The sequence below is a fragment of the Danio rerio genome, chromosome 7, assembly GCF_049306965.1.
Source record: "Danio rerio strain Tuebingen ecotype United States chromosome 7, GRCz12tu, whole genome shotgun sequence".
NCBI lineage: Eukaryota > Metazoa > Chordata > Actinopteri > Cypriniformes > Danionidae > Danio > Danio rerio.
In genome coordinates, this window is record NC_133182.1 from 72,450,215 (window position 1) to 72,474,521 (window position 24,307).

The window sequence follows — 24,307 nt, forward strand, 5'->3', positions numbered from 1 at the left end:
CGACTGCTATGAAACCTTTATAATCACGTATGCGATTTTGTACATGCTTACGGCAACTGTCACTACTGAAATTTTTAAAACATCCTTTTCCCGCTAACACGTGAGCTCTGTTGAGCACATTCTTAAACGGCGCAGATTTGCCATTGTGTTCACGTACTCAACAGAAATGACTGTGATTGGCCATGAAGGTCATCAGTTCACCAAACTCAGCGCTGTTTACTGAGTGTAACCACAGATACAGGGAAACTGGAGCGTTTCGAAGATCAGTCGATTCATCAGCCGATCGCTCGTATGTCTGTTCATATACAGACCAGGCAATCTACGAGGCTTTAAAATGCGATGTTTAAGAACGCGCTCAAATGTTAGCGTGAAATGGACATTTTTAAAATGTCAGTACTGTTACCGATTGGTACCGAAATGTAATATCGTGACAACACTTCTATTATTAGATGTCAATTGCTCAGTTGTGTTATTTTAAATGCAAAGGTGACATTGTTTGAGATCTTTATGACAGCTTGATATAACCAAATACATCATAACTTGTCATAAATCTGTCATAAACATGAGGCCATTATAATTGTGTCATGAATATTTTCTCATCACTATTTTCTGTGGAATAAAAGTATATTGGTGAAAAAAATCCTTGCTAAAATGTCAATAATAATTTTATACCATCATAATTAATATTTAATGACATTTCATAACATTTTAATGACAAATTCAAGCCAAATAATCTGCAAGTGGTGTACGAAAAATAATCTTGTTCTCACTTTGAAATAAGATTATTTTGCTTACCACATTGACTGATTATTTAGCTTATTTTAAGGAAAAACTCACTTAATTTCGACACATTTCTGAAAATAAAAACATATTTGTCTACAAAATGCTTCTTGATGTAAGAATTTTTTAAAATATTTGGACTAGAAACAAAACAAAACTCTACGGAAAGCAATTTTTTTACTGTGGGGGTGTTTATGCAACAGGAATAACCATGAATAAATGTCATTAAATGTCAATCGCTCAGTTATGTTATTATAATACAAAGGAGACATTGTTTGAGATGTCTATGACAACCTGACATAACCAAATACATCATATCTTGTCATAACTCTGTCATAAACATGAGGCCATTATAATTGTGTCATGAACATTTTCTCATCACTTTTTTTCAGTGGAAGAAAATGAATTTATTAGTAAAGATTTCTCATTAAAATGTCAATAATAATTTTAAAATATTATAATGATTAATATTTAATGACATGTAATGAATATTTAATGAGGAGTATTACATGAATATTTAAAGGAGTTTACTTTAAATTTAAATAAATGTATTTTATTTTGCTTTCAAAAATTGACGATGAGTTAAAGTCCGCATGAACCGGAAGCTGCGACCATTTTTCTGTTCTATTCTGATGCAGCTCCTAGAGAAACAGAATATTAAATGAGAGAACAGTGGGTGTGGCTTGTTTTTTTTCTACTGCGAGCTGATTGGATGTAAAGTAGGCATTTCATTCAGAAAGATCTGGAAAAGGGCTTTAGAAGAGTTATTACAACCACAGACACCTCCTCCTCACCATTTCTGTTTGTTATCAAAACTGACAGCTGGAGAGGCGTGGTTAAGAATGTTAGCCACGCCCAGAACCTCGGACAGACTTAATCTGAAAGTTTAACTGAAAACAAACAGGAAGTGCTTTTTCAGATTTCAGTTAAACATTACAAGGGCAAGCATGTTTTATTTTTTCTTAATGACATTCACAGATTAATTGTTCATCACAGAACTAGAAATGTGAGCTAGCAAAATCATCATGGTTAGTTGTGATTTCATTTGTACTTTAATAATTTATTTGAATGCACCTGATTTTTTACATTTGAACCTGACGGCCTGTCATGTTATAGACTTATTGCACATTCTATGCACAGTACAAGCTACTCTGACTGCTTTGAAACACAGCATTGTTTATCTTACCTTAACTCAAGGCAGCCTGCACTTGTACAAACACCTGCCTTTTCATAAACACTGCGGGTTTGGGAGACGGCCAGAGAATGAAGGAATAATCTCAATGAACTCGGCAGATAAGCGTCAAGCTTTTCCTCATCCACGTCTTTTGCCTTTGAAGTGCTAGCGTAAGCGCTCATGCCGATGATATCGCGGTCGCTTTGTTTAAAACACTCGATTGTCCTCGCGGTGAGCCATATGAAAAGTATCAAACTTGCATTCGCGAGTGTTATTTCACCCCCCAACCTGTTTTTGTTTGTGTCGGCCGGTGTCTCCATGGCAATGTTTCAATAGGACCCTCGTAAAAGCACCCCACATGGCTGAGATTATAGCACAGGAATGCTTCACGTCTCCAAAAGTGAGCATCTTGTCCTGCCAAATTCTCCTTCGTTTACTGGCTAATGCTGTGAGGGGATCTGTTTAAATCACACATATGTCCATCTCATTTGATATACAGTCGAAGTCACAATTATTCGCCCTCTTGTGGATTTTCTCTTTCAAATATTTCCCTAATGATGTTTAACAGAGCAAGAAATTTTTCACAGTATTTCATAAAATATTTTTTCTTCTGGAAATTGTCTTTTTTGTTTTGTTTTGAATAGAATAAAAGCTGATTTTATTATAATTTTTTTTTACTTTAAGGTCAATATTATTAGCCTCCTAAGGATTTTTATTAACTGACAGGTTGTTTTCAGAAATAGTAAGTTAAAATTAAGTGTTTTTACTTAAAACAAGCAAAATAGTCTGTTAGTGGTGTAAGAAAAATAATCTTGTTTTCGCTTTGAAATAAGATTATTTTGCTTACCCCATTGTCAGATTATTTAGCTTATTTCAAGGAAAAACTCACTTTATTTTGATATTATTTCTGAAAACAAGACCATATTTTTTGCTTGTCTAGAAAATGCTTCTTTATTGAATACATTTTAGATATTTGGACAAGAAACAAGACAAAAACTCCAAGAAAAACATTTTTTTCATTCTTTTTTGGAGTGGGGTGTTCATACGACTGTTATGAGACATTCATAAACCTGAATGTGATTCTGTACATGCTTATGACAGCTGTCAATAAATGACAACTGCTCAGTTGTGTCATTTTAAATGCAAAGGTGACATTGAGATTTTTATGACAACCTGACATAACCAAATACATCATAGTTTGTCATAAATCTGTCATAAACATGATGCCTGGCAAATTTTTCTTTGAGTACTGGCTAATGCTGTGGGGGGATCTGTTTAAATCACACATATGTCCATCTCATTTGATATACAGTTAAAGTCACAATTATTCGCTCTCTTGTGGATTTTCTCTTTCAAATATTTCCCTAATGATGTTTAACAGAGCAAGAAAGTTTTCACAGTATTTCATATAGTATTTTTTCTTCTGGAGAAAGTCTTTTTTGTTTTGTTTTGAATAGAATAAAAGCTGATTTTATCAACTTTAAGGTCAATATTATTAGCCTCCTAAGGATTTTTATTAACTGACAGGTTGTTTTCAGAAATAGTAAGTTAAAATTAAGTGTTTTTACTTAAAACAAGCAAAATAGTCTGTTAGTGGTGTAAGAAAAATAATCTTGTTTTCGCTTTGAAATAAGATTATTTTGCTTACCCCGTTGTCAGATTATTTAGCTTATTTCAAGGAAAAACTCACTTTATTTTGATATTATTTCTGAAAACAAGACCATATTTTTTGCTTGTCTAGAAAATGCTTCTTTATTGAATACATTTTAGATATTTGGACAAGAAACAAGACAAAAACTCCAAGAAAAACATTTTTTTCATTCTTTTTTGGAGTGGGGTGTTCATACGACTGTTATGAGACATTCATAAACCTGAATGTGATTCTGTACATGCTTATGACAGCTGTCAATAAATGACAACTGCTCAGTTGTGTCATTTTAAATGCAAAGGTGACATTGAGATTTTTATGACAACCTGACATAACCAAATACATCATAGTTTGTCATAAATCTGTCATAAACATGATGCCTGGCAAATTTTTCTTTGAGTACTGGCTAATGCTGTGGGGGGATCTGTTTAAATCACACATATGTCCATCTCATTTGATATACAGTTAAAGTCACAATTATTCGCCTTCTTGTGGATTTTCTTTTTTAAATATTTCCCAAATTATGTTTAACAGAGCAAGAAATTTTTCACAGTATTTCATATAATATTTTTTCTTCTGGAAAAAGTCTTTTTTTTTTTTTTTTTTAAACAATTTAAGGACAACATTATTAGCCCCCTAAGGATTTTTATTAATTGACAGGTTTTGTGAAATATTAAGTTGAAATTAAGTGTTTTTCCTTAAAACAAGCAAAATAATCTGTAAGTGGTGTACACTGCAAAAAAATGCTTTCTTTTGGTTATGTCGGGTTCTTATAAAAATCTTAATGTTATCTTTGCTTTTAAAATAACATAACTGAGTCACTGATACTTAATGACAGTTGTCATAAGCATGTACAAAATCACATTCAGGTTTATAAATGTTTCATTCAAATGAACACCCCCACTGTAAAATAATAACATGCTTTTCATGAGTTTTTGTCTTGTTCCTTGTTGAAATGTCTAAAAAAATGAAGCATTTTCTAAACAAGCAAAACATATGGTCTTGTCTTTAAAAATAATGTCAAAACAAATCAAATTTTTCCTTAAGACAAGCAAAATAATCTGTATATTCTGTAAGTGGTTATGGAAGATGCAAGCCGCGCACCTCCATTTGAAATGACAAACACACACCCTAAGCTTATTGGCATTGCTTCCCAGGCACGGCTCAGCAGCCATAATTTAATAAAACTAAAGCGCTTTATACCGAATCTTTTTTTAATCAATATTGACAATTTTGTTAGGTCAATATATATCGATACAGATTTTATCGGCCAGTCTTACGTTAAAAATACAATTTATTGGGTAATTTAATAACATAATTTTATAAATAATGTAAATAATTCTTGTTAACTTCCAGCCACAACCATATTTGATCTAGAAACAATAGACTTCTGACTTTGTTTCCTCTGGATGTTGATTTGTGTTAAATCTCTCAAACTCGACTTCTTGATTTGAAGCATTTTAGTTTGATCGCTAACTTTTGTTTTGTTTTTCACCCTCACCAGGCTGCCTTCCTGGGCCAGCGGGGCCTAATAGAAAACGACTTCCTGACCAAGGTGTTGGATGGCATGGCCTTCGCGGGATTCGTGTCTGAACGGGGACCTCCATACAGGGCCTGCGATTTGTTCGATGAGGTGCAGTGCTTCTTTATTAGCTAATGCCAAGCTCAGACTGCATGATTTTCAAAGTAGTCGTGTCACAGATGTTTTCACACTGCATGACTATCTGGGCTAGCATTTCATCGCTGCTTTGTTTACACTGCAAGATGGATCGGCAACAGGGGGTTTCACACTGCATGACTTAACAAAAGGAGAATCGCCAACAACTTTGTCCAAACTACATCTCACAACCAAACACGTGAGAACTGAAAACATAACATAGAACTGTAAACAACGCGAGGTCCAGTAGTATGTATTTTGTTATTAACTACATAATAAGAAAGAAGCCTTTAGCTTTTTTGAAATTTTGAAGGGAATTAGCAATTTCTCCTTGACTTTTTTTCTTTATCGACTGGTTTTGATATTGCTTAGATGGCACGTTAAACCGACACGGATGCTGCTGTCATATTTATTCTAGTTTTCCTGCAATTTTTGGGTCCAAATAAACCAAAAATGAGCGCTTTTAACTTCTCCTCCATCCTCCCGCTGGCCAGCAGATACACACACTAGTGAATGCTGCTCTCTCATTGGCTGTAAGTGTTCGCTGATGTTATTTTCAGTCACAACTTATTTCGCATGACGTGATTTGAATCGCCGACAGCTCCAGATATTTAGCAGATATTTAGCGTCTTTGATAGTTCATACTGTGTGGTTGTCACTTACGTGCACGAACACCGATTTGCCTGTGATTTCAGGCATTTGTCTGCGATTTCTCAAAATCGGCGAGTCAAAATCAGGGCTAAAATCATGCAGTCTAAACTCAGCATAAGGAGGACAATTGAAAAAAATGCATTATTCATTAGGCCTGCAACTAGCGATTATTTTAATAACTCAATTAGATTGTTGTTGTTGTTGTTGTCTTTTTTATTCAATCGGCTATACTAAGTTTTTTTATTTACCATGTTCCTTGTTATAACTATATTCAACTATATATTAGGGTAGTATTTGTATAAAATTATACTTTAAAAATGCAAAAAACATCATGCAACACCATTTAAAAAAGAAAGTTTTTCAACAGTAAATCTTTTCTAAAGATCCAAAATATAAATAAACAAGAAGCTAAACCGGTCTTGCACTACTATTATTTTCACACTATGAAATTAGGACACAAACATGCTGAAGTTATTAAGCAGAAGAATTGGTTGAAAAATAAAAATAAGCAATAACTAACGTACAGTTGAAGATAGAATTATTAGCCTCCCTGTTTATTTTATTTGTACACTATTAAAGGATAAATTACTATCAAAGCTTAAAGGGGCAATAATTTTTTCCCTAAAATGGCGTTTAAAAAGTTAAAAACTGCTTTTTTTCTAGTCGAAATAAAGCAAATAAGACTTTCTTCAGAAGGAAAAAATATTATCAGACATACTGTGAAAATTTCCTTATTCTGTTAAACATTATTTGGAAAATATTTAAAAAAGAAAAAAAAAATCAAAGGGGGGCTAATAATTCTGACCTGTATGTGTAAGAATTTTATAATTTGTGCTATTAAAAAATTCTGACGACATCTAAATGAAATTAGTGAGCATGCACTGTATCGCCTGGTCCAGTAAACAACTGTAATCGGATCGAATAATTGTTAGAGCAAATATTTACTCCCCTACTAAGTAACATCATTCCACAGGAGGAAGATAATACATGCGTGACTCAGTGGAGCTGAGCGAAATTCCAGCTATTGTTCAGGGCAATGCTAAATCAATTACAGGTGGAAAGTCTGATTTCTTGTGCACAGTGTTACCACAGATTCATCACTTTCTTCATCAAATGGCTTTGTTTCTGTTCTGTAGCTGGTGGCCTTAGACGTCGACTGCTTTAAGGATGAAGACGAGAACCTGGTCAAACTCCAGAAGCGCTTGAGGGAGCTGTCCGAGCAGCTTTACAAAAACGTAAGCACATGACGCTGATTCTCATGTCCCTTCCGTCAGGTGTTTGAGAACTTCATTGGCCTCCACTGACCATTTATAAGCTTGTTGATGCGAGAAGTGTTATTGTAACACCGCTGCTAGCTAAAGTGTCAAAACAGCTCATTTGTTTCAATGGGAGCGAAAGACAGTGTGCTCATATTTAATAATGTGGGCATCAAGGAGATTGAAAATGAGCCCACCCCAAATGTTCTCATTGGTTGAGGTCTGTGATGATGTCTATTCCTCGCCAGTGTTCAGCACTCAATCACTTGTGACCTCTTTGTGTGTGTTCAGAGCCAAGCAGTGGATTTTTAAAGTAATATAAAATCTGTGTTAACTTGCATTGAAATAAGTGTTGGCATTAATTAATTGTGTTAAATCAGTTGCATAATTGCGTTAATGCAACAATAACATGTTAATATGCTCAGATCTAATATTTATGTATAATATCTTTGCATGTAATACCTATTCTGTATAAATATTAGTGCTGGGCGAAGATTAATTGCATTCAACACATTCAACACAACATAATAGATTCTTTTAACATAGTTTGAGCGTGTGAGTGTGTGTGAGTGAGTGAGTGTGTGTGTGTGTGTGTGTGTGTGCGTGCATGTGTGCATGCGTGCGTGTTGGTGTGTGTGTATTATACAGTTGAACCCTGAAGTTTACACACACTGTATAAAAAGGCACATAACCATTTTTAAAATGTCAGATTTTTAATGTGACTAAACTTTTTCTCTTTTAGGTAAGTTAGGATTATCAAATTTGTTTCTGTTATGCTTAATAGCAGATTAATGAGAGATTTTTTTGAAAGTCAAGTTTACATACAATAAGATTATTATGCCTCTGAAAAAGCTCAGATGATGGTGTCAAGGTTTTGGAAGTTTCTGATTGGCTAATTGACAACATTTGAGTTAATCGGAGGCACAACTGTAGAATAGTATTTAAGGAAAACCTCAAACACACTGTTTCCTTGTGTTATAACATGGGAAAATCAACATGCCAGAATCAACAAAAAAAAAAAGCCAGATTACAATTTGCTAAATTACACTGGGAAATGTTTTTGAAGACGTCCTGTGGAACTAAGATTGAACTGTTTGGTCATAATGACCAAAGTTACATTAGGAGGACAAAAAGGAAAGCTTACAAACCTGGGAACACCATCCCAACTGTGAAAAATGAGAGTGGCAGAATCATGTTGTGGGGCTGTTTTGCTGCAGGAGTGACTGGTCCACCTAACAGCATAGATGGCATCAAGAAGAAAGAACATTATGAAGAAATACTGAAGCAACATCTTAGGACATCAGACAGGAAATTAAAACTTGGCCACAAATGAGTCTTCCAAACAGACCATGACCCTAAGCATACTGCCAAATTAGTTCAAATGTGCTTTAAGGACAACGGAGTGAATGTTTGGGAGTGGCCATCACAAAGCCCTGATCTCAATCCTATAGAAAATTTGTGGGCAGAGTTGAAAAAGCTAGAGCGAGCAAGACAGCCAACAAATCTGACTCGGTTACACCAATTCTGTCAGGCGGAATGAGCCAAAATTCCTTCAAAGTATTGTGAGAAGCTTGTGGAAGGAAACCCAAAACATTTGACCAAAGTTATACAGTTTAAAAGCAAAGCTGAAAAAATACCAAGGAAACGTATGTAAACTTTTGACTGTCTAGAAATAATACAACATTCTCAAAGAAAAAAAATCTCTCATTATTCCTTCATTTAGCAAATGTAAATGATTTAGGTAATCCTAACGGAACTAAAATAGTTTAGTATGATTTACCTTCAGACAATTTCATAAATGGTTGTGTTCCTTTTTTAGAGTGTATGTAAACTTCTAGTGTCAACTGTATATACAGTATTTATTATGAATATGTGACACACACACACGCACACACACACACACATACTAAACTACTAAACAAAACTATACTAAACAATTTTGTAACATAGATATTTTAATTTATATCCAATTTGTATCATATATATATATATATATATATATATATATATATATATATATATATATATATATATATATATATATATATATATATATATATATATATATATATATAAGGATTTTCTCAAATATATGCCTCCATTTATGTATTTAATATGTATACATAATACATTTGCACAGTCCGCACACACACACATACAATGTAAATATTAACTACTGGCTTGTTGACTACATATTATTAAGATATTAACTGTTCATTAGATGTTATAAAGTATGATCTACCCAAAACCTAACCACAACTTCTACCTTATTAACTATTAATAAATAGCTCATTCGTAGTTTATTAAGCTAATAGTGCTAATTAATGGTTTGTTAATACACTGCATTGTGACCTAAACTAAAGTGTTTTTTTGTTTTTATTATTTTTGTGTATTTTATGTATGTGTGTGTCGGTATGCATAATAAATATACAGCACTCATGCATGTATTATGTTAATAGAAACCCTTATTTTAAGTTGGATTCAATGATGATTAATGGTTCAACAGCAATACTAATGTGAATTCTTGGTCGCTCTATATTTTGATGGTCCGTTAGTTGAATTTAAGTTACATTGCATCTACATGCCAACTAATTCTCATTAGATTATAAGTAGACTGTTAGGTTGGGGTTAGGGTTGGGGTTAGATTTAGTGTATGTTAAGATGTAATTGCAAAGTTCTTATAGTCAGTTAAATGTCTGTTAAAGGAGCAGTATCAGCAGATATTAAGCTGACAGTCTACTAATACTCAAATGGATCATCAAAATAAAGTGTTAACACATTTTTTACCAAATATTACGTGGAAAAACAATAAGTAACTCACCTTGAAAATATCACAAAAGCTTAAATTTAGACTCTTGTACTTTCGTGCATCCTATAGGAGAACCCAAACCCTCACATGGCCTTTCAAAAAGTACCCCGTCCCACTGAGGGCTCTCACCTCCGGGTGCATGTGGTGCCGTTTCCCATGTTGGAGGAGGAACGGGTGGAGGAGTTGATTCAGGAGGGCCTGGCCAAGCAGCACAGTGCCCCCGTTAGTACCCGTCCTGAGAAGAAATGTGTGGTGCCCGCCGGACCCCCTGTGGGTGAGTAAATTATATAACAAGGCCCTAAATACGGTGTATTTGTGTATATTTTAAGGTTTATAACTCCTGTGCTTCTGTCTCTTTTAAAGGATCAGTGAAAATAAAATAATGTTTTTTTTAGATGTTTGTATAATTATTTTATCCCTAACAATATCTGTAAGCTAGTGCGGTACAAAACAATGACAAAATCTGCATTTAGAATATAAAAAAACAGTTTTAAATAGCCAATGCATTTATTTAAATATTAAGGATATATATAGGATATAATAAGAATAGATATAGGATATAAATATAAAGGATTAAAATATTACAAAAAACATTATTTTCTAGCCTACATAAATATGAAAAACCACTGCTTTATGTCTTCTTCATCTCGGGAGGCTTTTTCAGTTCATTCATAACAATTTGCTTTAGTTTAATGTTATTATTATTAGCAGTATTATTTATTATATCCATATTTATATTTGTTTTATTAAAAACAAGCTTAGATTTGCCCACCTGCAGGTTTTAGACCATATGGGGCACAGCATGTGTTTTAGGATATAACTCACACACTTCGTTATTTTGTTCATTTATTCGTTTGCTTGAAATTAGAACTGAATTTAGAAATAGTTTTGAAACAAATATTTGCGCTTAACAAACAAAATTAATTATTTATAGGCTAATTGATGTCTGTGCGTAAAGGTTTCCCTATCCAAGAGCGAAAGTGAAAGTAGATCCATTATCTCTCATTCTCACGCAGTAGATGCTCTGTTTAACAGTTTTCTTTTAAAAAAACTGTCAACTGTTTACTGTTTGCTAGGGAAATGCTCAGTTTTTCCACTTAGACTTAATTTACGTCCTGTAAATAGCAAATGCGCTTTTCGCGACGCAGCTGGCTCTTAAAGGGAATGGGAGATGAGACTCTAATTGGTTTATTCTCAAAACACACCTATAACTCATTAAGAAAATAAGCTCAACCCTTTTAGAACATGTGCCATGGCGCAAAACAGATTTTCCCGTCCTTAAATTAGCAAAACTGCGTTCTGACACGCCCTGAAAGCATTTGCGCCCTGCGTATTGCGCTCTGCGCATGGACTGTCAAAATAGAGCCCGTTATCTGAGAATTAAATTAAAAAAAAACAGGAAGCGCATTTTTAGGAAGGACAAACTTTTTTTTTTGTGCTTATCATGGTTAAAAGCTTTATAGGCTCTCTGCTTAAAAGCACAGTTAAAAAAGCCACTAAGCTTCTTTAATAAGTTTTCATTTCTTATCTTTTCTTGCAGTATCTATCATGGGCAAGGCCAGCTCGGTTTTCAACAGCGCCCGTAGACTAGAGGTGGTCCGGACGTGCATCGGCTTCATCTTCGACAACAAGACTCTGGAGACCGAAAAGGTGATGCAATAATTCCTGTGATGAAGATTAAACTTGCACATCTGGGGAAAAAAAAGACAGCATGCAGATTAGCCGGCATTAGCGATGGCATTCACAGCACGATAAGCAAAGCTCTCCAGCTGCAAGTCGTACAGACGTAGGAGGAAAGGGGTGAACAAACAGTCTCACATATTCTTCTAATTTCCCTGCGCTTATCGCTAATGCTAATATTATTCTAACATTAACCGTGACTAGTGTTTGTCTAAGCTAAGGCATCTTAACATTTTTTTAGGCTAAATAACTTTGTGCAAATTACCTGATATTTCCTGACCAGCAGTGTGGTGGAAAGAGGACGAAAATAAAATCCTATTCAAGTAACAGTATCATTGCTTGCCAAAACATGGAGGGCATGTAGAGTAAAAGTATGAGTAAAATGTGTTTTTTTTTGTCTTGTTTCTAGTTCAAATATCTAAAAATTCCTAAATCAAGATTAATTTTCCAGAAAAGCAAGAAATATTCACTTGTTTTAGGAAACAATGTCAAAATTAGGTGAGTTTTTCCTAAAACAAGTCAAATAATCTGCCAATGGGGTAAGCAATATCATCTTTTGTTTCCTTTTGACATACGATTATTTTGCTCACCCCATTGACAGATTCTTTTGCTTGTTTTAAAGAAAAACTCACTTAATTTTTATGATTTTTTTCTTAAAACAAGACAGTACAGTAAGTTTTACTTGTCTACATCAGGGGTGGCCAACCCTGTTCCTGGAGAGCCACCTTCCAGCAGATTTCAGTTGCTACCCACATAGATATATGCACTAGATATCGCATAGGGACCCTGAGCATACGTCAATAGCGCCGCCACATTGGTACAGTGCTCCCAGGACAAACTTCATTCAACCGCACTAGTCAAGACAGTGTTATTACGTGAAGATGCGGGACTTTAGCGCTGTCTACGGGTGTAGTAACGAGCAAACAAAGAAAACAAAGCACAAAGGCAGAACATTTCATAGGTAATTTTAAGTTTTTTACTTTTTTGTATGTTCTGAACTTTTGTGGTAATCAGGTAACGTTATTGATGATAACAGTCACTTACTGCATTTACCATAAGGCAAATTAGCTCCAACTCGCACTAAACACTCAGCTTATGCTAGTTTTGTTGAATAAAATCAGCAAACAATGCAAAAGAAATATGACAACGAGATGCTGCGCTGCCAGAAACTTGTATTATTGTCAGCTAACGTTAGTGAAAGAGTCGTTCATAACGGAGATTCATTCACAAACGAGTCGCCCCCTTTCGTCAGTATGAGAAGTGAAAGCAGGAGAGGAGGTGTGTTTCAGGACATGATTAGATTAAATTTAACAGGGAGGGTGGATAGTACATTTCTGTACACACAAACACAAGCTTTTTGTCAGGAATGCCCGTGCGGTCACTGATCCATAAATGTAGAAAAGTGATGTAAAATTATAATTTTCGTAATTAAAAAAAAAAAATGCGTACTAACATCCAGAAACCTCACGATCATAAATATATGTGTATATGTGTCTATCTCTGGGTTTGGATGGCCACAGTCCTCCACTGTACCTTGGACCCGAATTCATTTCAAAGGAGCGCTACCCTGTACCAAAATGGCAGCTCTATTGAAGCATTCCTTCCAATAGACAACAACAGGGTAGGCGACATCTTATGTATATATCTATGTGCTACCCATATCAAACACACCTGAACCAATTAATTAGGAAACCTGAACACCACGTGATAATAACAGGCAGGTGTGTTTGATGTTGGTTGCAACTGAAATCTGCTGGAAGGTGGCTCTCCAGGAACAGGGTTGGCAACCCCTCGTCTAGATAATAGACTGGACAACATGCACTGAATTCAATTCAATGGTTCTGTGCCGTGTCTTTAAAACAGGGGTGCGCAAACACGGTCCTGGAGGGCCGGTGTCCTGCAGATTTTAGCTCCAACTTGCCTCAACACACCTGCCTGGAGGTTTCTAGCATGCCTACCTTATATACACTTCAAAAAATGCTTTTCTTGCTTAGATTTTTTGTCTTGTTTCTAGTCCAAATATCTACAAATTCTTAAATCAAGAAGCATTTTCTAGACAAGCAAAACATATTGTCTTGTTTTAAGAAAAAATATGCCAAAATAAAGTGAGTTTTTCCTCAAATCAAGCAAAATAATCTACAAATGGGGTAAGCAAAATAATCTTGTTTTTCGATTTGTGATTATTTTGCTCACCCCATTTTGGCATATTATTTCTTAAAACAAGACAGTATGTTTTGATTGTCTAGAAAATGCTTCTTGATTTAAAAATTTGTTGATATTTGGACTAGAAACAAGACAAAAAAAATCTAAGTAAGAAAAGCATTTTTTGCAGTGTAGAGATTTATTAGCTGGTTTAGATGTGTTTAATTAATGTTAAAGCTAAAATCTGCTGGTCACCGACCCTCTAGGACGGAGTTTGGGCACCCCTGCTTTAAAATATGGATCTTTATTATGTTTAAACGTAGGGTGATTTGGCCTAAAATCTAAATCTCGATTAATTGAACATTTTAACTTGATCATGATTAATGAATGATTATTCTACTTATTTTATTTTTTTGCCCTCATAGTTCACTGACAGCTTTTGTACAGTAAATGCAGGTATGCCTACATATTACAAGTGAGAGTTGTTTGAATGTAGGATGCATTACTTGATTTTAAAACCATTGAAGGAAACACACTATATCTACTATCTATTTATTGAACATCAGTGTAGAACAACTGAAATTAAAACACACATTGCGTAAAACAGTCACTTTTATCTTAAATTAAATAACTTGCACTTTTGAAAACAATATAAAGGATTTTTAAAAATGTTTTTCATATTAAAACTATAAAATAAGCAGTATCTCTTCTAAATGAAATGACTCTTGTATATTCAGCCAAAAATATTTTAAACAGTGGATTTCTTGCCCCTTCTGTAAACCAATAACTTAATAATAATTTTAATGTAATGAAATATATGCCGGCGAGGCAGTGGCATAGAAGGTCGCTGGTTCGAACCTCGGCTCAGTCAGCGTTTCTGTGTGGAGTTTGCATGTTCTCCCTGCCTTCGCGTGGGTTTCCTCCGGGTGCTCCGGTTTCCCCCACAGTCCAAAGACATGCAGTACAGGTGAATTGGGTAGGCTAAATTGTCCGTAGTGTATGTGTGTGAATGTGTGTGTGGATGATTCCCAGAGATGGGTTGCGGCTGGAAGGGCATCCGCTACGTAAAAACTTGCTGGATAAGTTTGCGACCCCGAATTAATAAAGGGACTAAGCCGACAAGAAAATGAATGAAAAAATGAAATATATGCCGTCTCAAGGCATCGCTGGTGCAGCTTCCAATCATCGTCAATGTAGTGCAAAGTAAAGCTCAAGAATGGGTACACTGTCCAACTTGACCAGAGATCAGATGTGGCTGCAAAGTGAGGCTGCAAAGCCTTTTAAGGCTGATTTATACTTCTTGCCTTGTGCATAGTTATAGTATGTTTGTGTTGCTCTGCAATAACACTTTCAAAACGCTAGATGGCAGCGTGTTTTATGTTTCTCTGTGTCGATTTTTTTTTGTTGTTGTTGTTGGGTTTTTGTTTTTACTGAACGCTACCTTAATAAACTAGCTAAAACTTGCTCATTCAAAAGTGGGAACCGGCAGACGTGCAACAACTTTTATCATAAGGTAAACACAAAAAAAAGTTTTTATCAGGGGTCCGTTCTTCGTATGTGGATTACTCAGTTAGCTGGATCTGGTTATCGACGATTTGACACGATCCAGGATCGTTTCGTTCTTCAAAACTGATCCGAGAGTTGTTGTCATAGCAACAGTTCTGGTAGCACAAACCTGGTCGGGAGCAGGTTCAATTCATATTAACATGATTAGATCGGGAAACTTGCGTTTTATTAATAAATTAGACGAAATTAAAATAAATACATAAATGAGCATGTATTACACAAAATAAAGTAGCATTACCCAAAACGTTGAGCTCTCTGATCGTCAATGAAGAATTCCTACACCGCTGACAATGGATATTTGGAGCCTGCCATCTCCAGTGTGTGTTAGCATTGGAATGGTATAGCCGGCTACCTGCACTCGTTGAGTTTAAAATCTCAGTTATACAATGCAAACCTGCGTCCCTTTACAGTTGTAAAAAAAGGTTGTGCCTGGAGCTTAACAGCTTCTCGGAGCCAGTAAAGACATCACCTCCATGCAACCTCTGCTAAACCTACGCACAGGCCACAAACTCTGTCTAGACGCAAAATCTCATCAATAACAACTGCTCTGGAATTTTAACTATGGGTCAGAGGTCAACTGGTTGGATTTAGCTGGAACCATTTTTGCACGCATGTATACAAGTCTGCAACGGTGAGCACTTAACCTGTTAGCAAGCACCCAACTTAAAGGCATTAGTCAGAATCATTAGCCCCCCCTGTATATTTTATTCCCCAATTACTATTTAATGGAAGGAAGATATTTTCTAAGCATAATAGTTTTAATAACTCATTTCTAATAACTCATTTCTTTTATTATTGTCATGATGACAGCACATAATATTTGACTAGATATTTTTCAAGATACTAGTATTCATCCTAAAGTGACATTTAAAGACTTAATTAGGGTAATTAGGCACGTCATAATACGTCATAGTGGTTTGTTCTGAATAATATTGACCTGAAAATGACCTTAAAAAAATGAAAATGCTTTTAATTTAGCCGAAATAAAACAAGTAAGCTTAAAAAAATATTATAGAAAATACTGTGAAAAATTCCTTGCTCTGTTACACCTTGTTTAGGAAATATTTAATTATTAAATAAAAATAGGAGGCGAGGCAGTGGCGCAGTAGGTAGTGTTGTCGCCTCACAGCATGAAGGTCGCTGGGTCGCTGGTTCGAACCTCAGCTTAGTTGGCGTTTCTGTGTGGAGTTTGCATGTTCTCGTTGCCTTCGCGTGGGTTTCCTCCGGGTGCTCCGGTTTTCCCCACAGTCCAAAGACATGAGGTACAGGTGAATTGGGTAGGCTAAATTGTCCATAGTGTATGAGTGTGTGTGTGTGAATGTGTGTGGATATTTCCCAGAGATGGGTTGCGGCTGGAAGGGCATCAGCTGCGTAAAAACTTGCTGGATAAGTTGGCGGTTCATTCCACTGTGGCGACCCCGGATTAATAAAGGAACTAAGCCGACAAGAAAATTAATGAATGAATAAAAATAGGGCTAGTAATTATGACTTATTATAATTATAACTTAAAATAGTAACACTTCTAAACCCCCGTAAGCTACAAACAAACATTAAGAACGTCCATTTAGAATATTTTATGCTAAAAATATATATAAAGTTATACATTATGAAACAATGAGAAAGAAAATTTGTCTTTTTATTGACATTTTATACAGTTTGTGGTCTCATTTTATTTGTAAAACAGTGTAATCGATGACATCATCTTGCTTTTTTACTACAAAATGCTATTTTCACATGTAAGTAACATAGTAAACAATATAAACAATAGGTGACGTAACCAATCGAATAACCATCCATAATTCAAGACTATTGTGTCATTTGACTAAATGTGTTCTATAGGATGTTGTTATGGGCCGGTATAAGATTCTGACGGTATGATAACCGTGGATCAAAATATCACAGTTTCACTGTATTGTGATTACTGCTTTAAAATAAGATCTTTTTAAATATCTGTGTAAAAAACAAACGCTATTTCCCCTTTGGACTCAATATATTTTATTTTAAAATGCATTTATAATATTCTGGAGCAGTAAACATGTCAGGCTAAATGAATCATTGACTTCTGCTTTCTTCATTAGTTTCAAAAACAATGATTTCTTTACACCTTACATGGCATTTTTGGATAAATTGGAGAAACTGTTGTCCTAAAACAGAAAAAACAAATTTTATTAATTAAATAAAAAATCGTACACATACCGTTACATAGGGTTTCGGTGAAGAAAAGTTGCATAAAAATTTGACTCACTGGACAAATCCAACAGAGTCCACTTATATTTATGTGCACCCACATCACGCAGCATCTGCAGTTAAACTCACAGCAGTTTATCATGACACTTTTAACATTTTATTTTTAGCAAGAGCATGAACAAACATAGTAGCGTTGTCTGATTGACAAGCAGCACCTAACTATGTTCAATAGAATTTAATATGCCAAATGGGACGAACGTATACCCCATTTTGAAAGTAAAGCAGACTCTAATAGGTAGTGTAATATACTCAAAACAATAATACGTGCAGTGTGAGGGTGAGAGCGGCACAGTGTTTCGATGTGATCCGGTTATGTTGTAATTTCATTATTGTGCTTCTCTGACTGTTGGTGTTGGTTGCTGTTTAACAAAAAATATGACAATTAAAGTAACTATGTCAATTAAAATTTAGTAATATATTCATTTAATATTTTGGGTGGGGTTTTTTTTGTGCATTTGGGTGGGTTTTGAACACCACTTGAGCTGGACAAACTCAGCTATATGTGACAACACTGGATATGTTTTAGTAATGCTTTGACTCTGCTTTTTTTTTTTTCTGCAGACGCTTCCCGCAGCTCTCCGGGCCCTGAAAGGCAAGGCCGCACGCCAGTGTCTGACCGAAGAGCTAAGCCATCATGTGCAGCAGAACCGCGCCATTCTGGACCACCAGCAGTTTGATCATATTGTCCGCATGATGAACTGCGCTCTACAGGTGGGCATCTATATTACCAGTTTATTATCAAAGAAAACACTCCAGGGCAGTTAATCATGTATTAAACCTGACAGAGTGTTCAGAATATTCAGATTACAGCAACACTGAGCTTAGCTTTTTTCCAGCATCTCCAGTAGTGGAGTTCATTAGCATTGCAATTCTTTAAATATGTTTCTTTTTCGGTCTCACTCTACAACAAAGTTCAGTTAGTTAATTATAGTTCATGTATTTACTAACATGAATTACGAATGAATAAATACTTGTGCTGCATTTGTTAATCATAGTTCAACAATGCAATATCAAAAAAGTTGTAGTTTTTTAGTAGAAGGGGTGGATTTAGTGATTTGTGGGCCTAAGCAATTCCAGCCATAGGGCCCAACAGTCCTAAAATGCACCCTTTTTACTGTTCTTTTGTTTAATTTATTTGTTTAGCTGTTTTTTAAACCACTTAATCTTCTTTTTTACATTTTTTTCTTACCAAATCATCAAACATTTAAACATTTTAAATGATTATTGGCGACGCAGTGGCGCAGTGGGTAGCACGTTCGCCTCACAGCAAGAAGGTCGCTGGTTCGATCCTCGGTTCAGTTGACATTTCTGTGTGGAGTTTGCATGTTCTCCCTGCGTTCGCGTGGGTTTCCTCCGGGTGCTCCGGTTTCCCCCACAGTCTAAAGACATGAAGTACAGGTGAATTGGGTAGGTTAAATTTTCCGTTGTGTGTGTGTGTGTGTATGTTTCCCAGAGATGGGTTGCGGCTGGAAGGGCATCCGCTGCGTAAAAACTTGCTGGATAAGTTGGCGGTTCATTCCGCTGTGGCGACCCCGGATTAATAAAGGGACTAAGCCGACAAGAAAATGAATGAATGAATAAATTAATATTTTTCTTAAAATTAATTTACAACTAAAAATAAATTAAATAAATAAATATATATATATATACTTTTAGTAGTAAATTAATTTTAAGCAAAATCATTTAAAATATAAAAAATTTTAAATATATTTTTTTGTGGAAATTTGACTGCTGGACTGTTCGATGATTTGGGGTGGTGGACAAATTTGTGCAGATGTAATAATAATAATTTGTTTTATAATATTATCACTTAATATAATTTATAACATAATCACTTTTCATTGCATTACATTATTATAATAATTAAATCTTGTTTGAAATATAAATAAAATATTACTATGTGTAAAAATTGCATTAGTTTGAGCCTTACCCTACAAAATATGATAGAAAACAAGTTTATATGTATATATATTTTAGGTATAATTTATGCTTTTAGGTATTTTTAATTTATACTTTTAGGCCCTAAGCTGTTTACCAAGCTTATTGGTTAAATCCGCCTCTGCTTATTAACATTAGTTGCACTATGAGTGTTAATGCACAATGAGTGAACAATAAATGACTATATTATTTGTTAAATAGCATTAACGAAGATTTTAAAAAAAAGTACTGAATGTATTCTTCAATGTTTGTTTGTTCTAGTAAATTTTTGTTTGAAATGATTGTAAGCACAATGATGTGAATCTCTCGTTCCACCACATCCTAAAGGTGCTTTATTGATCTGGAGACTGTAGAAGCCATTTGAGTACTGTGAACTCGCTGTCATGTTCAATAAACCAGTCTGAGATGATTCGTTATCTTGCTGGAAGTAGCCATCAGAAGATGGGTACACTGTGGTCATAAAGGGATGGACATGTTCAGCAACAATACTCAGACAGGCTGTGGTGTTGACACAAAACTCAATTGGTATTAATGGGCTCAAAGTGTGCCAAGAAAACATCCCCCACACCATTACACCATCAGCCTGAAACATTGACACACGGCAGGATGGATTCATGCTTTCATGTTGTTAATGCCAAATTCTGACCCTACCATACGAATGTCACAGCAGAAATCGAGACTTATCAGACCAGGCAACATTTTTCAATCTTCTATTGTCCAATTTTGGTGAGCCTGTTTTGTAGCCTCAGTTTCCTGAGGTCTTCTGCTGCTGTAGCCCATCTGCCTCAAGGTTGAACATGTTGTGTGTTCAGAGATGCTCTTCTGCATATCGCGGTTGTAACGAGTGCTTCTTTGAGTTACTGTTGCCTTTCTATCAGCTTGAACCAGTCTGACCATTCTCCTCTGGCATCAACAAGCCATTTGCACCCACAAAACTGCCGCTCACTAGATATTTTCTCTTTTTTGGACTATTCTCTGTAAATCCTAGAGATGGTTCTTTGAGAAAATCCAAGTAGATCAGCAGTTTCTGAAATACTGCAGCCCGTATTGCACCAACAACCATAGCACGTTCTTCCCTATTCTGATGCTCGGTTTGAACTGCAGCAGATCGTCTTGACCATGTCTACATGACTAAATGCATTGGGTTGCTCCCATGTGATTGGTTGATTAGATATTTGCGTTAACGAGCAGTTGGATGGGTGTACCAAATAAAGTGGCCAGTGTATGCTGCATATTTAAATAGAAACTGTATCAGCAGAATTAAACTACAGGTTAAAAATGGGGGAAAAATGTAAATTGTGCATGTCGTAAACAGATTGACCTAAATGTAAATTATGGTTAAACCATAAAATGCCATTTAGGGAAGATCAGCAGCTCTTTGTTCTTTTAAAATACTATTCTGATGCTCGGTTTGAACTGCAGCAGATCGTCTTGACCATGTCTACATGACTAAATGCATTGGGTTGCTCCCATGTGATTGGTTGATTAGATATTTGCGTTAACGAGCAGTTGGATGGGTGTACCAAATAAAGTGGCCAGTGTATGCTGCATATTTAAATAGAAACTGTATCAGCAGAATTAAACTACAGGTTAAAAATGGGGGAAAATTGTAAATTGTGCATGTCCTAAACAGATTGACCTAAATGTATATTATGGTTTAACCATAAACTGCCATTTAGGGAAGATCAGCAGCTCTTTGTTCTTTTAAAATAATGCTGACGGGACCTCCTGATAGGATCCGTGACGTAAAGCAGGTTATTAATGCAATGCGAAGCCTGGAGTCAGCAGGAGCAGCAGGATTTAGTGTTGAACAAACATCTCCGACACGGCAAATTTGAAATGGATCTTTTTAGTTTCTGATTTTCCATGCTATTTAGTTTCAGGGTTTTGTTTGTTTTGTTTTGTTTGGTGCCTGCACAACTCCACTGATTTATAGCACTATACGAAAAAGCAGTGTTTTAATTCAGCAAGATATTATTTATCGTCAAAAGTTGGGACAGTGTGCTGAACTATAACTCCTGCTTCCTGTAAGAAGGCCCTGTTTTTATGCATGTGAAGTTGTTTGGGTTTGGCGTTCACCGTCGCAGCGCTTCATGAGTTGTTTTGTGTTAGTCCATCACATTCCTTTATAAACTTGTCAGATTGTCATTAATCTCGGAGCAGCGTAGGGTCCCAGTGGAGGTTCCTGCTGTTTTACTGCTTCGTGTCGGTGTGGTTGGGGGATTTTAATGATGCTCTGCAGTTTAAACAGCTAGCGACTTTTATAGAGTCACTGGACATTCCCAACATACTTTCAGCCAAATAATATGGAGCAGCTTAAGCCAGAGACGTCAACATCTGCAGTCGAGCAGAGCGGCCTTGTTCGACTATGAAGTTTTGAAGAGAGAATTGAGATGAGTATCGATTTAGATGTCCCAGTTTGGTTTGATTCTAATTCACAGCACTAGATTCAATTTTAATAGAATCTTGATTTAATTCTCTACTAGATTAAATCCACATCTTGTTAATATTTCTGAAAAGGACCAGTGGATGCTTCTTTTCAGATGCTTGGGTACATTAAAACAGAGGTTTTTTTTATAGTAACAGAGTTGACAAAAACAATATATACAAATCTCTATCAAGGACATTATTCCCCTGAAGAGCTTTAAAGGGTAAAAGGGGAAAGGGGGAGACTTAAAAAATATATAATTTGAAGAATTATTTAGTTTTGCCTTACCCCAGTTTATATATAATGCGTGTATATGTCTATATATATTAGCCCCCCTGTTTATTCACCTCCCCTATTGTACATTTACATTTAGTCATTTAGCAGACGCTTTTATCCTAAGCGACTTACAATGAGGACAAGGAAACAATTTTCACAACTATAAGAGCAACAATGAATAAGTGCTGTTGGCAAGTTTCAGGTGTGTAAAGTCTAAGAAGCAAAGCATTAGTAATGTAAGTCTTTTTTTTTTTGGAGTACAGTTAGTGGTGGAGCCAGAGAGGCAATTGCAGATTAGGAAGGAAAGTGGAGACTAAATAGTTTTTAGTCGTTTCTTGAAGACTCTGATGCGTTCTGATGCAGTTAGGGAGTTCATTCCACCAACTGGGCAGATTGAATGCGAGAGTTCGGGAGAGTGATTTCTTCCCTCTTTGGGATGGAACCACGAGGCGACGTTCATTCACAGAACGCAAGTTTCTGGAAGGCAAATAACTCTGCAGAAGTGAGAGCAGATAAGATGTAGCAAAGCCAGAAGTCGCTTTGTAAGCAAACATCAGAGCTTTGAATTTGATGCGAGCAGCAACTGGCAGCCAGTGCAAACAGATGAGTAGTGGAGTGACATGTGCTCTTTTAGGTTCATTAAAGACCACTCATGCTGATGCGTTCTGAAGCAGTCGAAAAGGTGTGATAGAGTTAGCTGGAAGCTAGTAGAGAGTTGCAATAATCCAGTCTGGAGAGAACAAGAGCTTGAACAAGGAGTTGAGCTGCATGTTCAGATAGGAAGGGTCAGTATAGTATAACGATGGTTTGTTCTATTGACTATAGAAAAATTATATAGCTTAAAGGGGCTAATAATTTTGACCTTAAATTGAGGTTTAAAAAAAACTGTTTTCATTCCAGCCAAAATAAAACAAATAAGACTTTCTCCAGAAGAAAAAATATTATCAGACATACTGTGAACATTTCCTTGCTTTGTTAAACATCATTTGGAAAATCTTTAAAAATAAAAGAATAAATAAAAGGGGGGCTAATAATTCTGACTTCAACTGTATATATACGCTGTGTGTATTTGTGTGTAGTGCTCAGTCTAAAGTATTTTGTACATATATTGGAAGAAATAAAAAAAAATAGTGCCCACCAATGAATATGTTGTGGAAAATATTAAATAAAAAAATCAAAAGAAAACAAAAAAGATATAATTTTGTTGAAATTTAGTAATTTTATTTTATTTATTTTTTGCAATAGCTCATTTAAATGTATATTATTATTGTATTCCTAAAGATGTTCAGTCACCAAACTCTTATTTTAATGGCTATAACTGTTTAATAAAACTGTTATAACTGTAATAAAACCAAAAATTGTTTACACTACTCACAAAAAAAAGTAATTGGATGAACTAAATTTGATTGAGGGCAGGATTTCCATCCAGTACATTTGTTTAGCGCCAACTAAAAAATAGCAACTATTTACACAATCAAATGCAATTGAGTTGGTCCAATATGATTTTATCAAACAAAAGTCTAAAAAATTTGTTTTTTTATTTAACTTAAAATCAAAGGTCTGATGATATCATGTATGTCTATTATGTGTCATACATTGCAAAGTCTCTTTGTCCTAATTAAACTAAAAGAGCCATCTTTAAGCATATCTCATGAGTTACAAATGCAGTTGATTAAGACTGATCTCAGAACTAATTTGGGACAGTTATTGCTCACTGAGCAAAGCAACAAATTGCATTTTTGCTAATTAAAAATGTCGTCATCCAAAGCATGGGTGCTTCTGCAAGGTGGCAATCTCAGAACTCAAAGCATCACATGAAAATATTTTGAAATCCTGAAACTAAAGTAAAAATTAAGAAGTCTTTATACACCTAAGATTACTTTTGTTGTCAATATTTACCTTTATTAATTAAATTCTACGCAGCGCATGCTGGGAACTACAAATCTCCAAACCAGGTAGTTGGACAACACAATTCCTTCATGTTGTCCCAACACAAAACGCTTAAGTTAACTTAACGGTTTACAAATTTAAGGTGACTGAACATAAAACAAATAA

At 35.3% G+C, this 24,307-nt stretch overlaps 1 protein-coding gene across 4 annotated transcripts in view; it reads left to right on the forward strand.

Annotated features, from left to right (window-relative positions):
• sbf2 (SET binding factor 2) overlaps positions 1–24,307 on the forward strand; it is a 288,988-nt gene that overhangs the window by 129,108 nt on the left and 135,573 nt on the right. For all 4 annotated transcript variants that reach the window (XR_012382813.1, XM_009303601.4, XM_009303602.4 and 1 more), the window contains exons 12-16: positions 5,107–5,235; positions 7,047–7,145; positions 10,045–10,249; positions 11,516–11,625; positions 18,172–18,321. Coding sequence is in view for 3 of the 4 variants with exons in the window: in XM_009303601.4 (XP_009301876.1) it covers positions 5,107–5,235; positions 7,047–7,145; positions 10,045–10,249; positions 11,516–11,625; positions 18,172–18,321 (693 nt within the window). In the remaining variant the exon portion in view is untranslated. The remainder of the gene's footprint in view (positions 1–5,106; positions 5,236–7,046; positions 7,146–10,044; positions 10,250–11,515; positions 11,626–18,171; positions 18,322–24,307) is intronic.